The 19446-nt window shown below is 48.1% G+C and overlaps 1 protein-coding gene across 1 annotated transcript in view; it reads right to left on the reverse strand.

The window, feature by feature from the left end:
- Nucleotides 1-581: 581 nt before the first annotated feature.
- The window catches only part of snky (ubiquitin protein ligase sneaky), a 39380-nt gene continuing 20515 nt past the window's right edge, over nucleotides 582-19446 (reverse strand). Inside the window, exons 9-13 of the mRNA XM_075865614.1 lie at nucleotides 13825-13951; nucleotides 3933-4192; nucleotides 3249-3362; nucleotides 1733-1921; nucleotides 582-941 (exon numbers count right to left, since the gene is read on the reverse strand). Of these exons, the coding sequence (XP_075721729.1) occupies nucleotides 867-941; nucleotides 1733-1921; nucleotides 3249-3362; nucleotides 3933-4192; nucleotides 13825-13951 (765 nt within the window). The 3' untranslated portion in view covers nucleotides 582-866. The remainder of the gene's footprint in view (nucleotides 942-1732; nucleotides 1922-3248; nucleotides 3363-3932; nucleotides 4193-13824; nucleotides 13952-19446) is intronic.

Here is a 19446-nt window from a genome sequence, read left to right on the forward strand (position 1 = left end):
ATATTCGCTTTTTAATTTGAAAATCGCACAACTATGAGCGCTAAACCTTGAGCAATATTGGTGGGTGCTGCGGATGGGGTTAGCCATTTGGTGCCGCGTGAGGTATCTGTAAGAACGGACACACAGACAAATGTACAGACAGACAGACCAAATTTTTTTGTCGAAGGTCCCCAAGAAAGTATCGTCTTTAAAATGTGTTTTTAGAGATACGATGAGTGGAGCAAGTATGTGTATGTGAAACACTTTTAAGGACTGAGCAGAACACAGGCCCGATATGAGGCCACAGCCTTAAACCCAACCCTAAGCCGTGTCCTTCAGGCCTAAGCAAGGCCCGCCGTCAAAACTATTTAACGTCCGGACCCATGTTTTCTGTGATGCTCAAGTGGGTGCACGCTTTACTTCAGAAATACTCATATTCTGCTAGCGTGGGCGTGTGAAGAACAGTGGTCAAGACACCTCCAGAGTATAGGAGCGTGTGTTTAAAACCGAGCAGAAATAAAAGTTGTTTAGTTTTGTAACTTTTGTTTTTTAGAGCAACGAGGAGGGGGATTGCCTTACGCCATGGCAGAATGGGTGCACCATTCTCTGGTTGAGTCACTATAACAATTTTTATTCATTTTAAACAAACATGGTGATGGCGAAGCCTGGAACGCGTGATCAGATGTCATTGCCTTTCAGCTTTGCAATTATTTATTTTTCTAAAATTTACTCATTTAAAATACGTCAGATCTTTTCAGCTTTAGAATATTATGCTTAATTAAGAAACATGTATATATACTTATTCAGTAAAAGGATGTCAATCATTAAAAATATCACACAACTTCATGTTAACTGAAAACAAATGCATCTATTGACGACAATCTTGTTTAAGGAACAAATGGCGGACTTTCACTGGAGAGCGTTGACTCTTCATCTTCTGAAGGTTCACAGGCGTAGCACCTCTGAAAACACGAGTGTAGTAATCAGATATAAATATCTCGGTTCCATCAGATTACAGATAAAAAAATTATTCAAGCGCATTCTTTAACCGCTAATTCAATTTAAAGCTCCCGCCAGGCTTCTTTTAGGAAACAAATGCCTCAACTCCAAACTTAGGGACACGTTGGAAGCACCGTGTCTTGGAAAACTGTCTCAGCTGTTTAGCTCGCACACGCGTCTGTGACGTCCATCCTTTAACAGCTTGAAGATGTATTACTTTAATCTCTAAGGTGTGAAAATATGAAAAAACAAGTGAGAGGATTCTGAGTTGTGCCATAGACGCCATAACGACAAACCGGTTCGTCAATCGGTTGGTACATCCAGATGGAGCGACGGAAATAAAAGAGCTGCATAAGGTTATGGTTACTATTCATAAATAACTGACAAATAAACTCTGTAAGCAGTCCTTTCACTATTGCATAAGGAAAAAGGTTAGATATTTTGAAAAATGTACGCTTTAATACAGAAATTGGGTATTTAGGAAGCACTTTCGCCGCACAACAACACTTATCTACCCTTGCTTCATTACCGCGGTTCTAGCACTTCCCGATTACGACTGGCGTCTGTGTTATCGGCTTGCCATAACATTTTTTATAGGAAAGTGACGAGAGCAGTGTTTTCGACAAAGGAAATACGAGCAAGCCAGATGACGATGATGTTACAGCATAAATACTCCCCAAAGACTTTATTTTTTTCTACTCTCTACTCTATGTCTAACTACTAAATATTGTACAAACAAATACTCTTTACATACTTCTATCTCGCTCCAGCACGGAAAGCAGTATATGCACTGGCACACCTCGGTGGGGCACACGTACGAGTCCGAGCCCTCTGGGTCGCCGCACACCAGGCAGCAGCGCTGGTGGGCGATTCCCAGGAACTGAAGCAGGCGGTAGGTGCGTGGCGCCACCTTGCGCACAAACTCGAACCAACCTACGTTAAGCTGGAACCACGTTTAGTGAGGTCACGCTCTACTTCGCTCAGTAAATTATCTAAAAGCCCTAATTTTTTTTTAATCTAGTCTGCATCGAAGCGCGAACTATGCACGATGGGCCAAGCAGTCACTGCGCAACAGCAAATGACGGCTTCGCAACATTCTTAACCCCAATAAAAGATAGGGGGTCATAAGTACAAATGATCCGTGTCATCACGATATGAAAATGAAAAAAAATACATTGCCCTAATACATAACAACAATGCATCATAAAATTTAAGCATTGTCCTGCTCAACTTTTCATAGGTGTTATGAGTACAAGTGCCAGACATGTTATGATTTGGCTATTTCAGTGACATCATTGTCGTATACATGAAAAGCGAGCGGCGCGCGTGTACTGAGATGCGTCCATAAAAGGTACGATGGTCACATCAGTATTCGTGTGCGTGCCCGTTGTCCAATTACTGATGCGCTCTCCCATAAAGAACTTGTTCACAATCACCCGTAGCTGATAGGCCAGTGTGATCTTTTACAGGGGTCACTTGTCGCTTCATTTTAACACGAAAACGTTTTTCCGCGTAATGCGCCATGGCTCCGCTGACGTACTTAATTCACAAATATGACGTTGTAAAATAACTTCGAACAGACTGCAAAGAAAAAAATCGTAGCATATCCAAGGAGTAAATGATGACGAGTAGGGCGAAGCGTTCATTCGTCTGGACAAACTGATGGACGCATGGATGGCCGCACAGACGGATGGACGCACGGATGGACTCACAAACGGACGGATGCATGGATGAATGGAAGCACAGACAGATGGAGCAACGCACGAACGAAATCATGGACGGAAGCATTAGCGAACGGACGAACATGTCGCCCTACTCATCATCATTTATACCGTAGTTATGCTGTGAAAACCATTAACGCCATCTAGTTATAATGTTCTCAGGGTTATATACACACAGCGCCATCTATAGGGCAACTAATAAGTAGAAGCGGATACACACCACTACTACGACTGCTGAGTGAATCATAGATCAAGGCAGTCACGTACCAAAAGAGACATGCATGTATGATCCACGGCTTTAGGAGCTTCGCCTCTTAAAGAACATGTATATGCTGTATCATAGGAATTGTATATTTCAGCTTCTATGACTAGTAAAAACCATACCAATATCCTACGCGTTGTGCAGCTTCATAACATGCTACTCATGCAAAACCTCAAATTCTACATCAGGGAACAACGTGTCGCTCCTACGAACTAGAGCATGGTAATATGTAAAAATAATGGCGTGTTCAAATGGGGACGACAGCGTAACTCAACACAAGTACTCACGCCGAACTCCCGGTCTCGCACAAGCTTTCTGATCCGGTGGCGCACATACCGCAGGTAACTTGTCCTCTGCTTCAGCATTTTGTTGTACAGATGCAGAACGCGCTTTTTCTCACGCTGGAATGAGAAAGACATCAACCACTCATTTAATCATTTGGTGAGTCTTAGTAATCACTAGTAACCACTTCGTAACTTTTTAATGTAACAATCAGGTCAGGATAGTTCTCAATCGTGCAGGCCATGGAGGGTTCTCAAACTCATCTCAACGAGCAGGACGCTGGGGTGGAATTTTATATTTCTCGAAGGACGTCGCTACTTAAAGAGATAAGACTCATTAGCTTCCTTGGCTTATTTTGCGAACAGTGAGCTGCTTATTGTTGGCAAGCATTACACCGCTAACGTAACGTAGTGCCGTGTAGTAGACGTCAATTACGGGAAGCGACACTCCATCGCTCCTAATCCTCCACAGCTAACTCGCGAAGGATGACAAGCCAAAGCACGGTCCACCTATTTGAGCATCGGCCTTAGCCCTTTTTTTAACAACCTTTAGGTGCAGACTCGTTCTGTTTATAAGTTACAGAGTTCCACTGCTGCTGTGTATGGCGTCGCGACGTTTGGTGAATGTGGTGCGTGAGCCGCGCAGTACATCGCCGGTACGACAGTGCACGATCCAGGCTGGCAGCTCACCTTGTCGAAAAAGTAGGCACACACTGCTCTCCGCATCCTCGTTGCGAACAGCTGCGCGAACACGAGTCCAACGAGGGATCCGTAGACAAGGTAGACCTTGAGGATCAGCCAGCGAGATGTCCTCACGGGGTTCGGCAAGCAGTGCGCGTTGCTGGCAATGCGCTCAAGCTTCTCTTCGATGTCGAAGTCTTTGAAAATTTTGCGCACCAGGTTACTCACAGCACCCGTTCCGAAGACTTGCAGGGCGATTCGATGGTAGCCTGCGCAATAGAAAACTTATTCTCACGTGACCAAGACGTCGGCAACGGCAGCAGTCGACTCGACGTGTCCAAGACGAAAATATTTCCGCAGAACATGTGACCGGGAAACAGACTCAAACTACAGCAAGTAATGCACGCTGTACGTATGTACAGTACTCACGGATTGGAACAGGTCACTCGTAGCGTTTACACCCGCCGGCGCATGTGCCGCCACTCTTTGGTGATCACGGAACCAGGGTGTTGTATTGTGGTATAGAGTGAGGGTGAGAACACCTACGGAGCAGGATTACTCTTTCCGGTCACTAAAGAGTTTCATTTAGTTCACAAAGTGCACACTGCATGCCAGCGTTACGCTGCTAGTCTCGCGCGCTTTCGCATGCATGCAGCCCGAATCGAGTGGTCGGTGCGAATCATTTATATTGTGGCGCAAGCAGACGACCCTCTCGATCGGCGCCCTTCGGCGATGAGACACGTAAGCTGCGCAAGTAAGAAATCAGAGACCACTAAGATGTCGTACCTTAAATTTACTCGTAGACGTGATAAATAGTTGCACAAAAGCAAGTGATGTCTGTAAAGGTTTTTGTCACGGTGGAAAAGAAAAGCAGCAGCTACGGGCCTGTTTCCGTGCAACATCGAAACAATGACTCAGTATTTTGTTGTTTTGCCCCGAGCAGCGAATAGTGCCGGCCATACTGCGTGGCGAACATTTGTAGAGCTGTCGGCCACAGAAGAATGAGCGAGATTCTTGCATTTTTATTCAAAAATGGGGTACACTTTGCCCTGAAGACATTAATACACGATATTATGTCCATGTTGCATTAAGGCAAACATGCCACTCATTTTCTGTCTTGTTGAGGCTGAAACCACGAGGTAAACTTTCTATGCTTTTGTGCACACGTTTATCATGCATGTCTACGAACGCACGCGAGGTGCAATCTCCTAACTAAATCCCGTGTCTTACTAGCACAGCATGCGTACCACATCACCTAAGCACGCAAAACGAGAGGGTTGTCAGCTGGGCACGGCAATACAAGTGGTGCGCAGCGGCGAGCCAGCTCGGTGGACATACGAATGTGCGTCAGCCTTGCAGCACCACGCTGGTAGTGGACACATGGGGAACTACCAGCCGACAGTTTGGCGACCGGCAGGGGTAATGTGTGTCCGTGGGTGTTATCCCCCTCGCTCTACGCCGTAATGCAACACATTGGTTCCACGCGCACCCACGAGTGGCGGCACATGTACCGTCGGCCACCCACTCCGAGTGTCCCGTTTCAATCCGTGAGTACTGTCAATGAAACCTAGACTATCAGGCATGCTCACTGCCGCCGTGACGTCACTCGCTTTGCCCGAGCGAACGCTCGTGTGGAAGGCGTGAATCCATTTGCCACCATCGTCTCCCAGTAGAATAATGAACGTTGGCGGCAAGTTTTACACGCTTAGCAGCTTTATTCTGAACTTTGGGGGGGAAAAAAGGCGATGTTTTAAGTATTGCATTGCGCTTCAAAGCATTCACAGATTCACGTGTCAGTCATTTTTTCCACTAAATAGTCAAAGATTTTACGCTATCCAATGTGTGGTTGATCTACAAGAGCAAAATTTGATGGACCAACAAAGTTACTAAATAAATATTGTGAACTTTATTCATTTATTATTTATTTGCACACATACACACGCAGGTACACTATGTAGAGCATGCCGAGAAATCGTTTCTACCCATTTAGAAAGCTTCCGCAGTTTTATTTGTACTCTTTCGAACATCTGTCTTCATAGACACGTATGCTTATTGAGGAGAGCTCGTGCTAGTGCCACAAGTATGTTATTCAGCAGATTATCAGGGTCAAGACCATCGCAAGAGAAAACAAAATATTTCGTTTCATAAAAAAAATCTTGTGACCGACACAAGAAGTGGCGTTCCCTCCTTTGCTCTGGGCACTCTCGCAGTGGTGCGTAGTCGGTCGTATAACTTAGGTCCTGAGAAAAATGTTAGTACTGCGTGTACGTTAAACCATGTAGCCCCCGTGGGCGCTTCTACTTCACTGCCGGCTCTTGGATCGGTATGTTTCGGTAGTGGTTCTTAAATATTCTAGCTTGAAGTACAATCACACATGAAAACAAATTAAGAAAGCGCTGTACCATAAGTGTCTACACACATCTAAATAAAAAAAACATTTAGACAATGGTGCTGACCGCTATAAAGTTGTATAAATACCGGCAAAAAGTATTCACACAAAACCAATGCACAATTCATTCGATCATTCCATATTTATCAACCAAATGAACAGAAGTAATACAAGTCCTCAGCGCTCATCACCAATAGCAAAATGTTTACCCACCCTGAAGGAACAACGCCTGTTCTGAAATTGTACTGCCGCGCACGTTTCTTATTTTAGTACCGGGGCTTACGCCGAAAATTCAGAAGCACACATGACACCTTTATCTTAGAGCAAGAACGGAACATGGTGGATATGGGGCCATTGGAACCAATTAGAATTATGTAGTATGGACACACGTACCTTCAGGTCACGAAGAAAGCGAATGTCGACGTCAGCTTTGACGAACGACACACTCCCATTTTCTTCTTCAGTTGTCCGTTGGAAACGAGAACACTCGACACTACGGTCTGTTTCCCGCGACAATTTGCCACGCAGCATCGTCCAACCGTTTGGATTTGCAACCGTACAGATCGCGAATATCCAGTGCACAAAACACATTCACAATGCAGTTCACCGACACAGAAAAAAGACAATTTTCTCGAGTCGCCAACAAGTACTACACCAGAAAGCCAAGAAAACGTTCGTCGGGCTTTGCAATCCATGGTTGCCGAGCGACGAGAGCAAGCGTATAAGCCCGTCTGTGCAGCGGAACAAGCCGATCACAACGGAGTGACGTCAGAGGACGAAGCAGACACAGTGAGTAGGTCTTAAGATGGCATCGGTACTGTACACTGATATCGGCGAACGGAGCGTCGTTCGTCGATAAAACTGGTCATCATTGGAATGGGCTGTCTTACATACAACACGCTTCAAATTTGACAGCCTTATCACGGGTCACTGCGCAAGCTCTGGAATAAGCTCAAGTGTTCGCGTCTGGCGAGCTATCTTAACATAACAATCCACTACAATTGTGAAGCTTCTCAAACACTCAAGGCATGGTTTGCGCTGTGCATTGCTGACAGCCTATGTAGGCGTCCACCGAATAAAGATGAAGTGACATGCAGAAAGTACGTGGAAATTTCCGCTCTTACTGAGCAACGAGAACGAACATCATTTTTCTTTATATTCCTTTATTGCAATAGGTGACCAGTAAAAGAGCGAGTGATTGTGGGCTGCACCGTCTGCTACCGGCTTACGGTTCGAGAAGAGTATACACGACGGTGAACCGCTTCGCCGCGAGCCTCAGATTATTCAGCAATCGCGTGCACGGTCACCCGTTTATCTTTGTCTTGACAAACCATCGTCGGTTGTTCGGCCGTTGGCTGCTTCAACTCGAGCGTGAAAAGCAAACGCAGGTATCAATTCCCATGGAATAAAAAAAAATTGAAGTGGGCTGTGGCTGTGTAGCGAGCCAACGTGACAGTCAACCTTCGAGTACGGAATGCTGAAGCCAGAATGAACGAAAACCATTTTATCGCAGGTACGTGTGTATTTCACACTAAAAAAAAAGGCTCACGCATGAATTTGCTGTGAATATTGAGAAATCAATTGCCGCGCAGGCGCGCTTAGCAAAGAAGGATAACATGGAAACGCGGGGGCGAAATCTACTTGCCATACGAGATGAGCGCCGGCAATTGCCTCCATATAAATCACAAAAAAGCGCGAAAGCTTCACTCAAGAGCAAGTTTACAGGAAGCGCTGGACGAGTCCATTTGCGTTTATCTTCGTCAAACTGTGTGCCAGGACGGCACCCAAAGGAAGAAGTGCGTTAAACAAGCAGAAAATTTTCATTGTTTGGCGCCGTCTATGTCTGACTGTATTCTTTATGTGCCACTGTGCCACGCAGCATGATAAATATCAGCGTTTAAATAAGCATCTGGTTTCGACTAAAAAATGCATCTTATGGCGCGCTGAAGGCTAGAAACAAAAAAAGGTATCTCCACGCGCTCAATAAGTGCTGCGCTTTATGCCGATTGACCGACGATGTCGGCCGAAATAGTGATACCGAAATGAACTCTTAGCACACTGTTACAGTTATCACCATCTCCTGAGATCTTTGAAACGGCGATTTTTTTTGTCTGCAGTAACATATCATGCACTGAAAAATGTTTTCTGTGTCGACTGATCTGCTAGCCAAGCTGACAGGTACCCCCGAGCAGCATAAAAGCATAGCAGATCATTTTAGTGCAATCAAACGTTACCAATAACGGCTTTCATAGCTTGTCATCGTCACAGTCACGGTTAGCAGAAACAAAAAAACCAACTTCTAAAGCACTGACATTGCATGGAAAGGGGCTTTTTTCAACGGAGCGGTACAAAAATGCACGCTTGCCGCTGCTAACACGTTGGGCCCGTTGAAACGAAAGCCATCGTATCCCACACTTCCCTGCGATTTCCCATATTGCTGGTCAACAGTTGGTGGCGTAGGTGGCGTGGTGGTCTTTCTGTGCAGACCGATTCGAACTATACTGCGAAATGCAATACCCACAACTAACCCGACTACTCTGCCTCCGCAACCAGAACCCAAGAAGACCAACACCAGGCACTCCACCAATGTAAAGTCTGGGACCCCGTCGGAACCTCCTGTCTTGGTCAAGGACTTCCCACCCTTGACACCCGTCCTAGCACAGGTGAGCTGTTGTTGTGGGGCAGTCTCCGGACCTCCCCCTTCTCCCTTCCCTACCAAAACCACCCTACAGCACCAGATAGGGGAGCTCAGGCGCCAGAACCAAATTCTTGCGCGCAAAATCCAGGAATTAGAAGCCAAGCAGGTCGGGTCATCCGAGCCAGTGCAGGAAGCCGAGGCAGAGGACGGGGATGATGGCTCTTCCATCACATCCCGCCTCACTAGCGTCTCGTGGCAGGACGCGGACACGGTAGTTGGACCAGCTTCCATTACCGGATCCATCGGTCGCATCGAGTCCCTCGAGCGTAAAACCGAGCAATTAGAGGCGAGCGTGGCAGCCCTCCCCACTCAAATCATGTCGGCAGTCCGCGAGTCCTTTCAGGACATGTTCACGGCAGCCTTAACGCAAGCACTTCCCGAAATTGTGGCGCAGGTCTCTAACTCAGTCCTTAAAGCCGTGCAGCCCTGGGTTATCGCCCAAATTAAAAACACCACTCAGAGCGACTCCCCGCAGGTTAAACGCAAGTCGGCCTTCCGTCAGGCAGCAGAAGAAGGCTTTTCGGGGCCGGCTCCAGGTCCGGACCGGACCTCTGCACCGTAAATAAATACTAAAAGATGGCTAGCCGATCTAACAAACAAGCTAAATATCTACAAAAATTTGAGATTATACAATGGAACTGCAGGGGTTTTAGAGCCTGGAAAAAACGGTCGCACCTCCAGCTCTACTTGCAGTCCCTCGGAAACATGCCCGCATTGCTTGCTTTGCAGGAGCCCGGTTTGGACGTTAAATTCTCTGGCTATAGCACTTTCCAGGGGGGGCCCTCGTCATGCATCCTGGTGAACAAGGTATATACCGTGATTCAGGTCGATTTGAACTTAAGTACTGAACAAGAATACACAATGGTCAGAGTACTGCCTCTCAGGCGTCGCGACCAGTCAATACACATCCTAAATATATACAGTCGCCCGCATAAGCCACGCGTAACTTTTAGCGAAATCTTCCTCCGGGCGATCAAGTTGGCAGACAAGGACCCCTTAGTGATCGTGGGAGACTTCAATGCTCCCAGCCTTCACTGGGGCTATCACTACGAGAAGGCCAGAGGACGTAAGCTGGCGGAGCTTATCTCCACCCTTCGCCTCACGCTGCTCACGGATCCGGCGTACCCCACTCGAGTGGGGAACTCGGTAACCCGTGACGCGTGTCCGGACCTCTCTCTCGTAAAAAATGCTAAGGATTCTACCTGGGAGAACTTGGGCGATTCTTGGGTGATGATCACTGCCTTCTCCGGGTCACACTCCTGGAAACGTCAGCTCATAAAAAATGCGGTCAAGCCAAGTTGACTGATTGGACCCAATTTCACAATCAGACTATCCCTCCCGTACTATTTTCTGGAGGCTATGCAGAATGGGCTCAACACGTAAACAACATTCAGAAAAGACTTGTTACTACCCTCCAAACCAACGAAGAAATCCCCGCAGTTGACACTCACCTCCTACACTTGTGGGAGGCGCACCGAAGCTTAACAAAACGTTGGAAAAAGCAGAAGACTAATCGCAAATTACGTATCCGCATAGCCCAACTCACGGAACAGGCTGCAGCGTATGCTGCCAAACTCTCAGATTCAAATTGGATAGCCCGCTGCGACGCCGCAGCTCGTCAGATGAGCTCAAAGGGGACATGACGTCTCCTTCGCAGCCTCATAGACCCCTCTCAAACGAGAGGGGAGGCGCAGAAGCAGCTCCGGCGAGCTCTGCAAGGGTGACAAGGCACTCTGGCACAGCTTGCGGATGCTCTGTGCGATAGGTATCTCTGTCGTACGGAGGACCCGCCTGGGCCGGCGTACACGTACTCTGGTAAGCCTAATCACCCACTCGATGCCTGTTTTGAGTTGCATGACCCTAAAGCGGCTTTAGCTAAAATGCGCAGGGGTACGGCTCCGGGGCTGGACCGCATAACAGTAAAGCTCTTGGCAAACCTCCCTGACACAGCCTACCTCCATTTATTGGAATACATGAACGAGATCTGGGACGGCCGTGCGCTCCCTTCCGAATGGAAAACGTCACTTGTGACTTTTATCCACAAAGCAGGCAAGGCCGTGAGTACGGAAAATCTGAGGCCCATATCACTGACTTCGTGTGCGGGCAAGCTTATGGAGACGATGGTACGGGATTGCCTCTCCCCATACCTTGAGGGCAAGGGCTTCTTTGCAGACACCATGTTTGGGTTTCACCCACACATGTCTGCACAGGACGTCCTTTTCCAGCCCCATAGGGCCGTCATACAGCCCATAACTATGCAACACAATGATAAAGCCATCCTCGCCCTTGATCTGAAGGGGGCTTTCGACAATGTTAAACAAAGCAGTATCCTGGCTAACTTGAGTTTCACCGATTGCGGGGCTAAAGCCTTTGCATATGTCAGAGATTTTCTCTCTAAACGCCAGGCACTTCTTCGGATCGAGGACGAGGAATATGGCCCGTACATTAGGGGAACACGGGGTACCCCACAGGGAGCAGTGTTATCACCGCTCCTTCTCAACATTGCTATGATGCGCCTTCCAAGCGAATTGGCCAGGGTGGAAGGCACGCAACACGCAGTATATGCCGATGATATTACAATCTGGACCACTGAAGGGAGCCTTGGTGAAATGCAGGAACGCCTTCAGCCGGCCGCATCCATAGTCCAGGCGTGTGCCAACGATTGGGGACTCCAATGTGCTCCAAACAAATCAGAGCTTCTGCACGTTAGAGCGAAGCCAACAGATAAGTCAGCCATACACATCTCCCTGTCTGGGGTTCCCAGCAGAGAGGTGAAGGAGCTCCGGATTCTGGGCCTGTTCATTCACCACAGACTCAGACCGGACTCCACTATAGCGAAACTCAAGAAATAGGTGAACAGGTAGGGCGCATGATCCACCGCGTTTCCAACAAGCGGGGTGGTCTGCGGGGCAGGGACGCGCTTCGGCCTGCCCATGCCTTCGTGACTAGCCGGATCCTCTACGCCGTCCCATACCTTCGCATTAACAAGCAAGAAGACGAAAGAATAGATGCCATCATTCGTAAGGCTACTAAACGAGCTCTGGATCTCCCGGTGGCCACTTCCAACGCCAAACTGAGGGCGTTAGGTGTGCTCAACTCCTACCAGGAGCTGCGGGAGGCCCACCTTATGAATCAATATACGCGGCTCGTGCAGACGGCTCCCGGGCGCCGCCTGCTGAACCGCTTACATATACAGCACACTTGCACTGCAGAGGAGGCGGAGCGTATTCCGGAACTGTGGTGGCATATGCTCTCGGTCTCTCCACTTCCCAGTAGCATGGATAAGCACACGCACGAAAGCAGAAGACGGGCGCGGGCTCGGATGCTTGAGAGGCAACACGGCTCCCGACCTGGTGTATTCTACGTAGATATAGCAGGGCCTTCGCCCACGAGATTTTACACAGCCTGTGTAGTTCACCGGGAAGAGCATGTCAATGGGCTCTCGTTCCGAGCACAAAATCCAGAGCGCGCTGAGGAAGTCGCGATAGCGCTTGCTGCTGCGGACCCCAACTCAAAAGTTATCATCAAGGACTCCCGGAAAGCATGTGCTCATTACTTGGTAGGAGAGATATCCCCCCTAGCCAGCCAAATTCTAAAACGGGCTCTCGCTGATCTAGCCCCGAAACGCATAGTATGGGCTCCTGGCCATCAAGGCTTACGAGGTAATGAGGCCGCTCACGCGGCCGCCCGAGCGCTTACCCACCGGGCTCCTCACCTTGGCTCTTATGACTCGGAGGCCAATACACCGCTGCTGCGGTTCAAAGAAATTCTGATCTATTATCGCGACACTCACCGCGTTTACCCGGCTCCTGCAAAGGGGCTGAGTAAGGCGGAAGAGCGAACTCTAAGGCGCCTGCAGACAGGTACTCTACTCTGTCCTGCAATCCTAAAACATTTCGATGCGAACACAGATGGGCGGTGCCCACACTGTGGGGAGACGTGTGATATCTTCCACATGGTGTGGGCATGTCCGAAAAATCCCCACCTACCCCCTTCCCCTACCCCTTCCCGAGAGGCATGGGAGACTGCCCTCCCCAACTGCTCATCACTAGAGTCTCAATGGGCTCTGGTGAGACGGGCGCGAGTAGGGGCCTCGTCATGCGGTGTCCCGGACTAAGGACGCCGACCATGTAGCAGGGTCATGCTTTGGCCCCGTACCTCTCTTTTTTATAATAAATATTTTGTCATCATCTGCCTCCGCAACGGCGCAACGACCCCGACCGTGCAACGTACACACCGGAGAAGTCAGTTACAGCGTGTAATATCTCCCGTGGGCTTGAAGTCCCGACTCAGATGAGGGCTCTTCAGAAAAACTTGTACTTACCTTATGGCCCATTAATCTGCTTTGAAGTACGTTATTTTACAATGCCTTCAAAATTGCAAACATGCGGTTAGTTCCGCCATTTCTTGGCAATGTTCCTTTTGCAAGACTGTAAAAAAATGACTAAATATTTCGAACCAAGCTTTCTTACTCCAAAACAGCTACCTGTGTGGCAACTCTCGTGCTGAAAATAGTCGTGCGCACGTGATTTATTCGTGATTTTCATCAGATTTTGTATTCAATCCCTGTTTCTGGAAAGAGGTAACACAGCACCTTGGTATTCGTACACGTGTGTTTTATCAATAAAACTGTCTCCGCTCTCGCGTGTTAATTGAGGAATTGTCGCGTGAAAGTAGGGCGTGAACTGCCTGCACTTTTGCATGTTAATTACCGTATTGTTGTGCAAAAGCAGGACGTTAATAACCCTGGAACGCGGCGAGCGAATTTCGGTTCACAATTAAGACGACGGGTGTACACGCGAGCAACAATTTACCTTCCTGAATGAACTCCACGTCGGCGTTGCGTCGTATTATGTCCAGGACGTCGTATATGAGGTAGTCAAGGCCCAGCATGATGCTGCCGAAGACCACGTGCACCAGCTCGGAGGCAACCGCACGCATCTGCAGAATCGTCATGCCAGAAATAGTATTCAACCATTGCAGTGACTATAGGCGGCGCAACGGTAGGTCAAAATGGTGGATGGCGATCTCGCGTCTCGACTAGCAAAAGACGCCAGGCCCTCTAGTTTCGCCTCTCGTTGTGCGCGCCCATTCAGTGGGAATGGTCACCCTGGTGGCTTGATGGTATCGTCTGAATGCGGCGGAGCTCGCCTGTTTTAGCGCTTGTTTGTGAGGAAAAAGAGGCTCTGTTACGAGTTATACGCTTCCTGACAATCCGCGTCGCAGAAGAATACGTGGTCATAAGCCCGCCGCAGTGCATCGGCGTCTCGTTGCGTGAAGACACGCCCATAACTACCATGGGACCGAAGAGTGAAATGCGTCACAGATTGTCATCACCGTGTGCCAGCTTCGGAAGCGGGTCGCGTGGCGTCGCCAACGTCACTGGAATCACCGAATACACACTGTTGGTTCCTGCCGACTTTGTAAGCGCAAACCCGTGCGCGTGGTGGTTACAGTGATCGACGGCTGACCCAACGGTGGCGGGATCAAGCTGCCGCTGCATTACCGTGGAGCCTATACATGCTAGACGACCATGTGCTTACATTAAGGTACAGCCGCCATTTTAAAGACGATGGTCTTTCTTGGGAACCTACGACGCAAAAAAAATTGTCTGTCTGTCGTTTCAATTGTATGTTTTTAGAAAAAAATGGTTAACTATTGCGAGTATACTTAATTAATACTGTACTATGGGAGAGCCAGGCAGATACGGGGCCAATTTTTTTTCTGTGTCCCCTCACTTCGAGTCGCCGTCTATGCTATTCAGGTACTTCGTCCACCACCAAATGTATGTCCACTCTTAGTGATACCGGCCACTTCAAATGGCCCAAGCGAATACCACAAACTTCCGACCCCATCCGCAGCGCCCACCAATGTTGCTCAAGCTTCAGCGCTCATACTTGTGCGATTGTCAATTAAAAAGCAATTATCGCGCATATCTGAGGCACCATGACAACACGTATATATTTTGTATGTGCGCCTTTTACCAGAAAAGGCATACATAGGCTATTCTACGGACCGTAGCGTTTATCACACGGCACTGACCATGCAACGCTTGCATGAAAAGGGAAGTGTTTCCAACGCTTTGCTAAGACGACACGGTGGTGCCACCTACCCGTCACCTTGCGTTCTACATCTTATCACATCTGAGATGGGCGCGCACGCCTGTCTCAGGGCCACGCGTTTCGTTTTCCAAGATAACTGCCAGACAGCACTCATTTCTCAGGTGTGACGTGACTTGGTGTGCTCGTTCGCCTCCGCTGCGTCCTCGAGGCACTCTAACGCAGTGCCTCCAGAATACCATTCACCGATTTTCTTGCACGGAAAATTAAATAAACGTTTTGTTCACTCTCTCCAGACACGGATATCGTCTCCAGACACGGAGATCGTCTATCGTCTTTCGACGACATTTGCAGATTAACATGCAGATAAGTGGCCAACTGTTTTCTTATTAAAGGTAACCCGCTAGCGTGTGACAAACGGCCTCGTGCCATGCATGTAACGTGACTAGAACGTGACACAGTGATGAAACCGGAAGGTAAAAAAAAAAGATTCATGCCACTCCTTCAATTGCCTGGGGCCCTTTCTAGCAGTTTTTTTCTCTTGTTGTTTTCTTCTATTTATGTTAATGCAGCAGTTTACGCTGTGATAGCAACAATTTGTATCCAAAGCATTCGTTGTTGCAAAATATAAACTTGAAGATTAAAGCGTAAAATAAGCAGGCATTCGTGACGCAGTGTACCAAAAGGAACGATCGACACCACTCTCTCTTTTTTTGCAAGTTTTAGCACTCCGCCACTCCCCATGTGCGACACCAGTGTCTACCTGCCACGAGCTCGCCACGCCACGGTGGTCTAGTGGCTAAGGTACTCGGCTGCTGACCCGCAGGTCGCGGGTTCAAATCCCGGCTGTAACGGCTGCATTTCCGATGGAGGTGGAAATGTTTTAGGCCCGTGTACTCAGATTTGGGTGCACGTTAAAGAACCCCAGGTGGTCAAAATTTCCGGAGCCCTCCACTACGGCGTCTCTCATAATCAAATAGTGGTTTTGAGACGTTAAACCCCACAAATAATCACCTGCCACGAGCTCCTGTCCTTTCATAAGAATAGGGGTTGTACATGCATGTTTTAAAAATCCCAGGCGTTCGATATTCCTGGAGACCTTCCTCACTACGGTATCTCTTAAATTCATACTGTGGTTTTCGGACGTAAAACTACCGGAATTATCATTATCATAAAGCCACAGTTTTCACCTATGTGCATGATTGAGAAATAAATAAATAGGAAAATGCTGCAATAAATCACTTCATGACTGCCTTCCTTAGCGGCATAATTAGTAACGCCAGAGAACCCAAGCCTGCAGTAACGTATTCCCGTCACCGAAATGAAAAGATATAATTACCATCTCGAAAATATATTTACCAGCACTGTGTGTATGTTTTCTTCCTGTGATGTTCCGTCCTAATTTTTTGCGGTGATAAATATAATTTAATCATGAACCAACTCACCCAAGCAGCAGTTTTATCGAAATGATTTTGTAAAGAACATACTGAAAAAATAATTCAGGTGGGTTGATCGATATGTGTGGTTTATCATTCCAAAACCACCATATGATTATGAGAGACGCCGTAGTAGAGGGCTCCGGAAATTTCGACCACCTGGAGTTCATTAACGTGCACCCTAATCTGAGCACACAGGCCTACAACATTTCCGCCTCCATCGGAAACGCAGCTGCCGCAGCCGGGATTCGATCCCGGCTTCAAGTAGGAACCAACAGACAAAAACAAAAAAAATTCTCCACCCGCGTCTTTCCACTGCAGGAACTCGAGTAAATACGTCGCAGAAGGGAAGGGGGGGGGGGGGGGGTATCTTGTGAATGTAGGGTAGTTTTCGGCGGCGTGTACATTACTCCTCATTGCTTCGAGCGGCGCCGATGTACTATCTCGCAGCTGCACTGTTTTCGTTCAGTCAAGGGCGTTTCACATGACACAAAAAGTAGCAATTTTCAGTATGAAAATATGCTCGCAGCGAGAAAAACACATGGCAGCATATCCACGGGGTGAATGACGGAGAGTAGGGCAAAGCATTCGTCCATCCATTCGTTCTTGATTCCGTCCGTCCACGCGTCTGTCTGTGTGAGCGTCCGTGCGTCCATTCGCCCATCTGTGCGTGCGTCCACACTTCCATTCATGCGTACATCCCTGCGCCCGTCCATGCGTCTGTCCATCCGTGCAGCCATCCGTGAGTCCGTCCATGCATCTGTCTGTGTGCCCGTTCGTCCATCTAGTCAACACTCCAAGTACCACCATCTCGCATCTTTTCATCATATATTCCGCATATGGAAGCACCGCCATCCAGCAGACATTCCAAGAACTAAACGAAAGGTGGCACGCGCACACTTTCTTACGGCTTGCGCTTCATATCTACTTCCCACCTTTAACCACCTCGAGTTCATGGTATATACTAGTTCACTGTATTCATGACACTGCGGCCCAACGCTCGCTAAAACTCTCTAAAACCAAGGAGGTTATGCCCAGCGAGTATAACGTAGCAACCCTTTCTTGTCGGATAGTGTCCAATGTACATGGCAATGACTGCTAACGGGAAATGAGAGACAGGAGAATTCAGCTTTTAGTGAACGCGCACGCTGCAAATTTCTCATTGTTAACAAAGCACAGGAGAAATCTCCCACCGGCAACACCTTGCAGGTCAAAGCGTAAGACATGTTACGTACTACTACGAGGGACAAGCGGGTGCCACTTTAAGAAGCTTCGCCCCTAATAAAAGGGCCAGTTCGCCCCCGTTGCACTGGTCAGCGGCGATCATCCAGCATGTCGGAAATTTTCTCTCTAATCGCAGCGGCGGAAGCGATTTCTGTTCGGGACCCATCGAAATAGGTCCGGGCCGGCCAAGCTGTTGAAATCGCGTTGACGTGTCTGTTTCGGTATTGGCCATGATTGCGCATTTCAAAGTGTAGCTAGATTGGGAAGTGTTTTGAACGACGAAACACAAGTGCTCTTCGTTACCGTTAATGGAATCATAACGGACAGACTGATACTTTATATATGAAAAATTCTATACAGTGTCTGCCACAACGAACGGTGGCGAGACACCTTGCTCGCCGCTCCACTTGCAAAGCGAAAATCATGGACCGTTCGCGGTCCATGTGAAACGAGACCACCATCAGTGACGGTTGCGAACAGAGCGATTGGAGCCAACGGAACAATTTTTATCGCTGCAATCACAGCATGTGAAACAGCCTCCATGCAGGCGGCGCCCCGACACCGTCCACACTCTTGGCGCCACGTGCTCGAGTTAGATTGAATACTGCCAAAGGGCTGTGCCTGTTTACAGCGCCCACGTTTGGCGCGTTCCCTTTCTTTTCGCTGGGAGCTCATACAGCCAACACCCGTCGTTCCGCAGCATGAACACCGCAAAATCATAGGCAGCAGCGAGGTGCATTCGTGACATGGTAGCATCTCAGACTCAATGCGAAGACCTTGCCAGGACAGCCCGGCTGACCACAGAGGGCTCGTCGTCAAGCCGACCCCGGGAGAGCGAAGAAGAAGCGAAAGTGGCACGCCGTCAAGCAAGCCCGTCCTGTCTTTATACGATGGTAGAGGACCGTGTTTGGAGGATGCATGTGTTTCTCAAGAATAGTGTTACACGATCGTCTCTAAGCACGCGCTTCTAACTTCATTTGCTATGTGGTTATCAAGGAGGATCGAAAAAAAATTGCTTCAGTGGAAATCACTGTTTAGGAGTGAAGCCTTGCCTCTGGTACGAAGGCGGCAGCGGTGGTCATCTTAGTAGGTGCATGATAAAGTATCCCCGTGCAGCGATTAAGACAGGGAAGTTTATTGCAAACTGGTGACAACTTTTCAGTTGAGTACAACTGTCTGGTGTAAAAAAATCACCTGAGTGGCGTGTACACACAAAAGAACATAGACACGATGTAGCACACAGCACTTCGATTTTCTCAGAGAACACGAAACACTCCAGAAAACGAATAGCAAGGGAAACGCAAAAATCACTAACTTTATTCTGAACAGATTCACATACTATGTGTGACGAGAAGCAATTTTTTCACGGTGTCATTCTTTCGCACGCCCGACGAACGTAATGTGGAAACTTTTTCGGTCACATAGTGCTCCAAGTGCGTCCTAGTGTTGCTAGTTTTCCTTAGTGAGCCTCTGGTTGGAGGCAAAGTTCTTGGAAAATTCAGTCACCCATACTCGTTTCTGTGTGTTATTTTGTCGAGAACAACTATCTATTAATATAGAACTAACGTAGAATTTACACTAACATATCAAGGCCATTTCATATTTAAGTGGGCGCTACCTGAAAAGAGCATGTTTCCGCCATCTTGGCAGTGGCAAAAGCTGGCTTCGCTTCTGCTGGCAATGCAAAGTGGGAGCTTCCACTCCATCAATTTTTTTT

The sequence above is a fragment of the Rhipicephalus microplus genome, chromosome 6, assembly GCF_043290135.1.
Source record: "Rhipicephalus microplus isolate Deutch F79 chromosome 6, USDA_Rmic, whole genome shotgun sequence".
NCBI lineage: Eukaryota > Metazoa > Arthropoda > Arachnida > Ixodida > Ixodidae > Rhipicephalus > Rhipicephalus microplus.